General features: G+C 47.7%; 1 protein-coding gene across 2 annotated transcripts; it reads left to right on the forward strand.

The window, feature by feature from the left end:
- The first annotated feature begins 212 nt into the window (after positions 1-212).
- Positions 213-9,989, forward strand: TAC4 (tachykinin 4). 2 transcript variants are annotated; one of them, XM_027518945.1, is made up of 5 exons: positions 213-915; positions 5,945-6,038; positions 7,857-7,886; positions 8,554-8,604; positions 9,610-9,989. In XM_027518945.1, the coding sequence occupies exons 1-5, from the start codon at positions 799-801 to the stop codon at positions 9,651-9,653; spliced, it is 336 nt and encodes a 111-aa protein (XP_027374746.1). In that variant the 5' UTR covers positions 213-798; the 3' UTR covers positions 9,654-9,989. The 2 variants fall into 2 exon arrangements, with proteins under 2 accessions (XP_027374746.1, XP_027374747.1); XM_027518946.1 differs by having other exon boundaries at positions 9,622-9,989.

Consider the following 9,989-nt stretch of genomic DNA (forward strand, 5'->3'; position numbering starts at 1 on the left):
ATTGAAAGGACTGATGCTGAAGCTGAAGCTCCAATACTTTGACCACTTGATGTGAAGAACTGACTCACTGGAAAAGACCCTGATGCTGGGAAAGATTGAAAGCAGGAGGAGAAGGGGATGACAGAGGATGAAATGGTTGGATGGCATCACTGACTTGATGGACATGAGTTTGAGCAAGCTCTGGGAGTTGGTGATGGATAGGGAAACCTAGCGTGCTGCAGTCATGGAGTCTCAAAGAGTCAGACAGGACTGAGCAACTGAACTAAACTGATCTCTTAGGGCAAGACATGGCGGGGAATGCCAAGGAAGGGGTGCAGTGACAGGAAAGGGAGACTAGTGGTAGAATACTAAGTTCTGGGGAGAGGCCTCTCCTACAGGGGAAGGAAGAAACCAGGCAGTTCCCCCTCTCCATTTCCAAGATGCCAAGGCCCCCTCGGGGCTTCTAGTCAGGAAGCCAAAAGCACTAGGCCCTACACACTGCCCCATTGTGCACCTGCCTCCTGGGGGAATGCGGCCAAAGGTAAGGTGGTGTTGCAACAAAGATCAGCTGCTGGGGGCGGCAGTGGAGGAGGCCTGGTCCCTTCTCTGGGCAGCTCATGATATCACTGGCTTTTCCAGCAAGTGGGGTGGGGAGTTAGAGGAAATGGCCTGGGGCATCAGATAAGCTGAAGAAAGAGGCCGAGTAGCTGGAAAGACGGAACAGGTGGAGCTTCCCCCACCTGCTGAGAGGAGCCAGAGAGAGGACCAAGCCTGCTTGAGGCAGTCTTTGGGCTGAGAGGGGTCCCCTAGGGTCCCAAGATGCTGCTCTGCGTCACCTTGCTTCTCCTCCTGGGGCTGTCTGCATGCATTGTGGCAGGTGACAAGGAACTGGCAGTCAATGCTGAAGTTGGCTCCTGGGTGGCTGTGACCCTGGAGGTAGGTACCTTTGGGGAAAGCAGGGCATGATAGCAAGAGAGCAGGCTGTACACTGCACGGTAGGGTGTCTGCCTCCCCTCTCTGGGCATGTTCAAGGCTGTTGCCCCTGGCCTGATAGACCTCCAAAGAGATGCAAGCGTATTTTGTTGTTGTTCAGTCGCTCAGTCCTGTCCGACTCTTTACGACCCCATGGACTGCAGCATGTCAGGCTTCCCTGTCCTTCACCATCTCCCAGAGCTTGCTCAAACTCATGTTCATCAAGTCGGTGATGCCATCCAACCATCTCATCCTCTGTCATCCCCTTCTCCTCCTGCCTTCAATCTTTCCCAGCATCAGGGTCTTTTCTAGTGAGTCAGTTCTTCACATCAGGTAGTCAAAGTATTGGAGCTTCAGCTTCAGCATCAGTCCTTCCAATGAATATTCAGGACTGATTTCCTTTAGGATTGACTGATTTGGTCTCCTTGCTGTCCAAGGGAGTCTCAAGAGTCTTCTCCAATACCACAGTTCAAAAGGATCAATTTTTTGGCGCTCAGCCTTCTTTATAGTCCAACTCTCACATCCATACATGACTACTGGAAAAACCATAGCTTTGACTAGACAGAACTTTGTCAGCAAAATAATGTCTCTGCTTCTTAATATGCTGAGTTTGTCATACCTTTTCTTCCAAGGAGCAAGCATCTTTTAATTTCATGGCTGCGGTCACCATCTGCAGTGATTTTGGAGCCCAAGAAAATAAAGTCTGTCACTGTTATCTATTTGCCATGAAGTGATGGGACCCAATGCCATGAACTTTGTTTTCGAATGTTGAGTTTTGAGCCAGCTTTTTCATTCTCCTCTTTCACCTTCATCAAGAGGCTCTTCAGTGCCTCTTCACTTTCTGCCATAAGGGTGGTGTTATCTGCATATCTGAGGTTACTGATATTTCTCCCTGCAATCCTGACTCCAGCTTGTGCTTCATCCAGTCTGGCATTTCCCATGATGTACTCTGCATATAAGTTAAGTAAGCAGGGTGACAATATGCAGCCTTGACATACTCCTTTCCCAATTTGGAACCAGTCTATTGTTCCATGTCCGGTTCTAACTGTTGCTTCTTGACCTGCATACAGGTTTCTCAGGAGGCAGATAAGGTGGCCTGGTATTCCCATCTCTTTAAGAATTTTCCACAGTTTGTTGTGATCCACACAGTCAAAGGTTTTAGCGTAGTCAACGAAGCAGAAGTAGATGCTTTTCTGGAATCCTCTTACTTTTTCTATGATCCAATGGATGTTTGCAATTTGATCTCTGGTTCCTCTGCCTTTTCTAAATCCAGCTTAAACATCTGGAAGTTCTCGGTTCACATACTGTTGAAGCCTAACTTGGAGAATTTTGAGCATTACTTTGCTAGCATGTGACATTAGTGTAGTTGTGCGGTAATTTGAACATTCTTTGGAATTGCCTTTCTTGGGATTGGAATGAAAACTTTTTCCAGTCCTATGGCAACTGCTGAGTTTTTCCAAATTTTCTGGCGTATTGAGTGCAGCACTTTCACAGCATCATCTTTTAGGATTTGAAATATCTCAACTGGAATTCCATCACCTCCACTAGCTTTGTTCATAGTCCTAAGGCCCACTTGACTTCGCATTGCAGGATGTCTGGCTCTAGGTGAGTGATCACACCATCATGGTTACTGGGTTGTTAAGATTTCTTTTGTATAGTTCTTCTGTTTATTCTTACCACCTCTTCCTAGTATCTTCTTCTGTTAGGTCCATACTGTTTCTGTCCTTTATTTTGCCCATCTTTGTGTGAAATGTTCCCTTGGTATCTCTAATTTTCTTGAAAAGATGTCTAGTCTTTCCCATTCTATTGTTTTCCTCTATTTGCATTGATCACTTAAGAAGGCTTTCTTATCTCTCCTTGCTATTCTCTGGTCTCTGCATTCAGATGGATATATCTTTCCTTTTCTCCTTTGCCCTTTGCTTCTCTTCTTTTCTCGGCTATTTGTAAGGCCTCCTCAGACAACTATTTTGCCTTTTTTTTTGCATTTCTTTTTCTTGGGGATGGTTTTGATCACCGCCTCCTATACAATGTGAACCTCCGTCCATAGTCCTTCAGGCACTCTATCAGATCTAATCCTTTGAATCTATTTGTCACGTCACCTGTATAATTGTAAGGGATTTGATTTATCTCATACCTGAATGGCCTAGTGATATATGGAATTAACAGTGTGTTCATGCTTCATTTAACAAACTTATTTAACATATACATGTTCCTGACACTGTCCTAAATGCCTCATAAATATTAACCCATTTAATCCTCATCTGCACCTTGTGGGAAAGGCACCATTTCTATCCCCATATCACAGATAGGGAAACTGAAGCATAGAAAGGTCAAGCAGTGCGTCCAATATTACACAGCGTCAAAAGCACAACTGTACACCTTGCCCAATGTCTTATTCTGTGTATCTGTGCCTCGGAGGACATTGTCCAGCACATCCTTTCAAGCGGGTCAACTTGGAGTGGGATCACTGTTTTGTCTCATGTGTAGAAACTTATTCCCTGACAAGTAGTGGTTTGATTGCCAGCCTCTCCTACTAAGCTGACCTGAGTGCTGTCACTGGGAAGAAATCTCACAGCTAGAGACACAGCGTCTGTGCCCCACCCCATCTAGTCAGAGAGACAAAGGTCCTGGCCTCGGAGGTTCCCATCAGACAGGGGCACGAGGCCAGTGGACTAGAGACACACAGGCAAAGTGCTCAGGGAAAGCCTCCGGGAGGGCAGATGGGACAGGGCTGGGCCTGCTCCCCCTAATCCGGGGACAGTGAGGACACTGGGGCTGCAGGACAAGCCATCAAGTAACAGCTATGCCTGGTGGCTTTCCTTCTGGTGGGCTTCCTTCCTGGTTTGTCTGAACGTGGAAGTGTGTGCCTTTGAGAAGACAGCAGGCTGAGGAGATAAAGGTTCAAGTCTCAGCTTCTCCACCGACTCTGTGTGACCTGAGGACATCAGTTTCCTCACTTGTAAAATGGGAGAGGGGGGGGGAAAGATGGCCCCCAAGGTTTTTTTTCCAGCTCTGACTTGGAGTCTGTGCCCATCAGGGGACATGGCCCAGGCGCTGGGAAGCTGTGTAATAGGGACCACTCTACACGGTTACGTGGGAAACATCATCGATTTCAACCAGTGCCTCGTGGGGCTTTCCATGCTGCAGCTGCATCTGAAGCTTCTTCTTGGCTCACCCTCATTTAACATCCCTCTACTTCCCAAGACACAGAATTTGGGATATAGGAACCATCTCATCTGAATGAGGAATGATGCCTCTGTTAGGGATGATCTGATTTTCTCCCTTGATCTCAGGACTCCCAGTTAGCCCTGGAGCTGGGGATTTGAATTAAAGGGGTAAGAAGAGCTTCTGGTCAGGGCAAGAATCCTTCCTGAGTAAAAGACACCTCCCAACGGGCCCCAGAAACCTAATGGGTGGGAGAAAAGAAAAAAACATTCTGTCCAGCTTGCATTTGAAGACTGCCTTTTACCAAGGCAAAGTGCTTTTCATAAGCTTTTCAGAAATGGGTCCAAATCTCCAAAGACACTTTTCCGGTTCCTGGCCAGGCTAGATGACTCCAGCCTGAGACAGCTGCCCCAGCCATTGATGTCCTGGAGAAGAGACAGACTGGAAGTGACTGAATTAGTCCAAGGCTTAGAAAACAATCCACTCCTGATCCCAAAAGCTGGGATAAGCTGGGAGAGCCGAGGGGGTTTCCACTTCACCCCAGCCAGGTCCCTGCTTGTCCCTGAAGCTTCAGGGCTGCCCCTGGGGAAACTGGGAATGGAAGAGCCCGTGACCCAACCCCGTGTTACTCTAGGGCTCTGGTCACCTGTCTCACCCTTCCTGGAAAAGGAAACCCCATCCTCTTCCCTATTCCCAGACTATCAGAGAAAGGGCCTTTCGTTCACCATCCTGCATCCCATACATGCTGAGCTCCTGTGTGTACCAGGCACTGTGCCAGGTATTGGGGATACAAAGACATGAAGATGGTCTAATGACTGTCACCCACTATCACTTTCTCCACTAGCAAGCATCGCTCAGTCTCAGCAGAGCCAAGCAGGCCCTTCATCAGAGGCTCCAGGGAAGGAGAGGCCGTTGGCCAAGGTCACAAAGGTTAATGGAGAAATGAGAACTTAAATCTATAGTCCTTGGTCCAGAACTTTTACCCCACCAGCTGAAGGATGAGGGACTTCCCTGGTGGCTTAGAGGGTAAAGCATTCACCTGCAATGTGGGAGACCCGGGTTCAATCCCTGAGTTGGGAAGATCCTCTGGGGGAAGATCCCCTGGAGAAGGAAACGGCAACCCACTCCAGTACTCTTGCCTGGAAAATCCCATAGATGGAGGAGCCTAGGAGGCTGCAGTCCATGGGGTCACAAAGAGTCAGACACGACTGAGTGACTTCACTTTGAGCTGAAGGATGAAAATGTCTTTGCCTGAGGGAGTGGCCTCTGCCCCAGGCCACATGCCATGAGAGGCCCAGGTTAAATCCAGGACGATGAGGGGAGTGCCAGAGGGAGAGAGAAGAGCAGGAGTCTAGAGTCAGACTGAGTTTGGATTCTGACTCTACCACTTCCTGTATGACCTTGGACAAGTCACCTAATCACAAACCTGTGTCCCCATCTGTAGATGGATATTTCACATGGTGGTTGTGAAGCATAAATGAGATTATGCCTGGAGTGTCTGAGCCTTTGAGTTAGATGACCTGGGTTCGAGGCTGGCTTCATCTCACATCCTGACTGGTAATCCCTCTGAGCCTTAGTTTCCATCTGTAAAATGGAGACCCAAATAGTACTTTCTTTATGTGGTTTTGGTAAGGATTGTGTTAATATATGAAAGTGCTTAGGAACACTTTAACGTTAGCCATTTATTACTGCTGTTATTATTTGCAGTATTGTATAAAATGTGAGGAGATCAATGCCAGCGCAGAGCATGGGTTATTGAGATTGTTATTGTTCAGACTGTTTTGTTGTCAGCCTGCCCTCAACTCTAAGGAACTCTCTGCTTCTTCAGGAAGATGTCATCCCCAGCATCCTGCTTCAACTCCGGGACGTGAAGAAGGGGAAAGCAAGCCAGTTCTTTGGGCTAATGGGGAAGCAGGTAGGAGGTGAGTGACAGATGTGGGCGGACACCCAGGGACAAAGGCTTCTGGGTGGGTTCTGTTACCCCAAACAGAGGCCCTAACTTAAAGCCCAGGACTCAGCATCCCTTACTCCAGTCCAATAGTGATCACTCACGCTATGGAATGGGATACAGTGTTCATATCAATTGTTATCCAAATCAGGACATTTCAGAGAGTGTTAATTATGCCAGGCAACAGGTAAAACCACTCCAGCACCTGGGGAGTGCAGTGACCCTAAGGGTGGGGACAAATATTTTGCACCCTGCTGGTGCCCTTCCTTCAGTACTGTGGAGGTCTATGGAGAGAGGTGGTAGAACTTGAGATCTGCCTCTGATGTGAGTAAACCCAAAGACTAAGCTTTCTGTGAGATTCTGTTTGGTTCAAGTAGAATTATTAAAATGAATCTATGTTCCCTGAGGGCACTCTCGACATGAAATCTGTATCCTGGGAGGACAAAGAGGAAAAAAGTCTGAACAGAGAGCAGTTTTCTTATTGACAACTAAATTTTTAAAAGTGGTTTTTGTGAGGATATGAAAAAACTGGCACTTACATACACTTTAATACACTGTCCATTTGGAGGACATTTTGGCAATATCCATCAAAGTTGGCAACATGCATACCTTCTGATAGGTTCGCTTCAGGAAATCCATCAAATAGAAATGCTATTGCTACATAAGCCCTGAGGTATGTGTGCCAAATAGCAAGAATGTGAAAATAACCTAAAAACTATCAATGGGGGGGGGATAATAAAAATATATTAGACACATCCATGGCCTTTTTTTTTTTTTTTTTGGCTGTGCTGAGTCTTGGTTGCAGCACTTGGACTTTTCTAGTTGTAGCATGGGCCTAGTTAGTTACCCTGTACCATGTGGGATCTTAGTTCCCCAACCAGGGATCGACCCTGAGTCCCCTGGATTGGAAGGTGAATTCTTAACCACTGGACCACCAGGGAAGTCTGGCACATCCATAGCCTTTGTGGCCATTGAAGTGGATGAGGCAGATCTGTGGAAAGATAAAGATTTCCAAGATATTGGCTAAGTGGAAAAAGCAAGTTATGTAACAATATATAAGATACGAGCCTACATGTTTAAAAAAATCACTGCATACTTACACACACACACACACACACATGAAAACATAGGGAGAGTTCCAGAAGGATAAATATCAAACTGTCACCAGTGTTTTATATCTAGGATAGAAGTGAAGGTGAGGGAGAGCAAAAGTTAAGGGGGACTTTTACTACACTAAACTCTACCTTACCACTTGACAGTGGGCATTTATTCAGAAACTGCTTTTGTAACTTTAAAAAACACATTTAAAAATAGAGAAAATCTTCCTGCTACATGCACCATAAAATAAAAGAGAAAATTAACTTGTGACCAAACTTTGGCCTCAGTTTCTTCCCTGGGCCATTTCAGAGATCTCTTTCAAATCCAGAAACCCAGGAAGCAGGAGGTGGGGGTATACGGGAAATATTTACTGAACGCTGTGCTCACTTGTGGTTAAATCTCCTAATATCTCCTTTATCACCAGCAGGGAAACTAAGGTTCACATAGGCTAAGTACTTTCCCAAGGACGCTTGACTAGCACCAGGCAGACTCCACAGTATGCACACTTCCCACTACCCTAAACTGCCTCCTACCCAGATGTACCTGGTGTAGCCCAGTCACACCAGGACAACAGGGAGTGACCAGAGTCCCCAAAGACCCACCAAAGGCATGGATCCCAAAGAGCCATGAGCTGTTTCATCTCACTGGGCCCCCAGGGAAGCAGTGCAACCCTTATTTCTTCTCTTTCCCCTAGGAATACCTCCCATCCAGTCAGAGGGAACAGGTAAGTGTTGTCCACACCTTCCCCCCACATGCTCCCTGGGGAAGACCGAGTTGTCAGGGAGGTGAGGGAGATGCTCTGGCCAGGGTGCACAGGCTGGCATTGTTGAGGGTGGGGCCAGAGTGGTTTGGCTGCATAGGCTTCCTGGTTGGTTCCTTGGAGAGGTGGTCTGTGTGCGCCGAGGGAGCAGCTCCAAGGATGAGGAGATGGCGATGAATCCAGTTCTGCCAAAGGTTCAAAATTACCATGGGTCTAAAGCCTAGAGTTGAAGAAACCATCAATCCAGAAGGACCTTAAAACTGAAAACCCTAACCCTGTCTTCATGGCCTGGGCATGGCGCCCTCCTTGGCATACTACCCTGCACTGTTCTGCTGGGTCACATGGCTGGTGTCCTGAGAGTAAAAACCACCCCACGGGCAGGTAAAAGTCTGCCATCTCCTGTCCCCACAGTTTCTATTAGAGGCGCTTATGAAGTATTTGTGGAAGGAAGGGCAGAAGGGAGGGAAAATGGGAGAGAAAGAGGAAGGAATCAATGAATGAATCAGTGAATGAAGAACCTCAGTTCCTAGAGAAATTACTCTATTCCTGAGTCCCCAGTTCTGGTCCTGTCTTTTTTCTTCCTCTGCTTCACTTTCTCTCTTTCTTCTCTGTCTCCTCTCTTCATCACAAGGGTATCAGCGAGAACCAGTGGTCCAGGGGCGAGGAGGAGCAACTACAGAAGGTAGGTGACAGCTTCTCCACCAGCACACACAGGCACATTCTGCTCCCCACTCAGGACCAGCTGAAGCCAGAGAATGCTGTGTGGTTCTCCAGACCCTGGAACACGCCCCTTATTCCCTAATTTATTAGAGTCTTAGGTATTTTCTGTCTTCAACAACCTAAATAAAGGCAATATCACTCTGGGAGGGGTTATCAGCTGACGCTTTCTGGCCTGGGCCACAACCACAAAGGCGTTCAAGGGGATGTTCAATAAATAAACAAGAAGGTAAGTGAATCAGTAGATAAGTGACTCAGGCTGTAGAAAGATTCAGAGCTCAAGCTAGCAAGCTCAAGAGAAAGGGCATGGGGTGACATAGCTGAGCAGACACCAAGCTCGTCTGCTTCCTTAATCCTGACTCTCCCCCCAGAGCTGCAGACCTGTGGGCCCCTCTCTAGCTTCCCTGATAGAACACCTGCTCCTTCCAACAGAGGCTCTTGGGAATCAAGGTGGGAAAGTTCTCTATATTCCCCCCAAGAGTTTTTCCCAAGTGTTTGAGCCATTTCATTTGAAGGGCCATGGAAGTCACCCCAGTGCCAACATGGAAATGCACGTCCCTCCATGCAAAGCGCTGGCAGGAACCTTAGAAATCATCATTTTTCAGGGATGGAAACAATTTGCCCAAAGTCACACGGTGAACTGTTAACAGAGCCAGGACTAAACACCGTCTCCTGCTCCCTAGTCCGGGCACTTCATGGGACCCTCAGAGGGCCATTGGAATTTTAAGTGCTGGATTACCACTCCCTTTCTTTAGAGAGGATTAGTGAGGGTTGGCTCATCCACTATCTAGAGGCATTTATGATTGAAAAACAGAAGCTCTGCCAGATTAACCTGGAATTTGATTGCCCTAAATAACTACAGTTGGAGAAACCTGAATTGGGCAAATGGAGGGCCTTGAGTGGATGACCAGGGAAGGCCTCCAAGGGTGGAGGCGGCAGCAAGGCTCCCCTAACCACTGCTTATGTGCAGCACTCTTCCCAGGCAAAGAGGCTGAGAACCACGGGTCAGAGTGAGAGCCCCCAGCCCCGCCTCCCAGAGGACGAAACCCCTCTCCTTACCTGGACGTGGCAGCCAACCAGCCGACCAGGCCAGCCCTCTGCTCTGTGTCTTCTGTGCTCGTGTGTCCCTCCCACCACGCTGAACTCACTGGGCTCCTCCCAGGACTCTCGGTCTCAAGCAGCAGTCGTGCACAAGTGTGCTGTTGTCACCTCTGAAAGCTAGTGAATGACCCCACACACTCGGACCTCACTGCATAGCAGAAGTCGTCCCACTGATACCTTCCTACCCCCGTTTCTCTCAATCCTGTGCCCATAACACAGCAAGTGTTAAATAAACCAATGAAGAGCGAA

The sequence above is a fragment of the Bos indicus x Bos taurus genome, chromosome 19, assembly GCF_003369695.1.
Source record: "Bos indicus x Bos taurus breed Angus x Brahman F1 hybrid chromosome 19, Bos_hybrid_MaternalHap_v2.0, whole genome shotgun sequence".
In the NCBI taxonomy this organism is placed as follows: Eukaryota; Metazoa; Chordata; class Mammalia; order Artiodactyla; family Bovidae; genus Bos; species Bos indicus x Bos taurus.

Coding starts and splice junctions, on each gene's coding strand:
- TAC4 (XM_027518945.1), top strand. CDS start 799: ATGCTGCTCTGCGTCACCTTGCTTCTCCTCCTGGGGCTGTCTGCATGC. Junction 916..5,944: donor GGGTGGCTGTGACCCTGGAG/GTAGGTACCTTT, acceptor CTGCTTCTTCAG/GAAGATGTCATCCCCAGCAT. Junction 6,039..7,856: donor AATGGGGAAGCAGGTAGGAG/GTGAGTGACAGA, acceptor TCTTTCCCCTAG/GAATACCTCCCATCCAGTCA.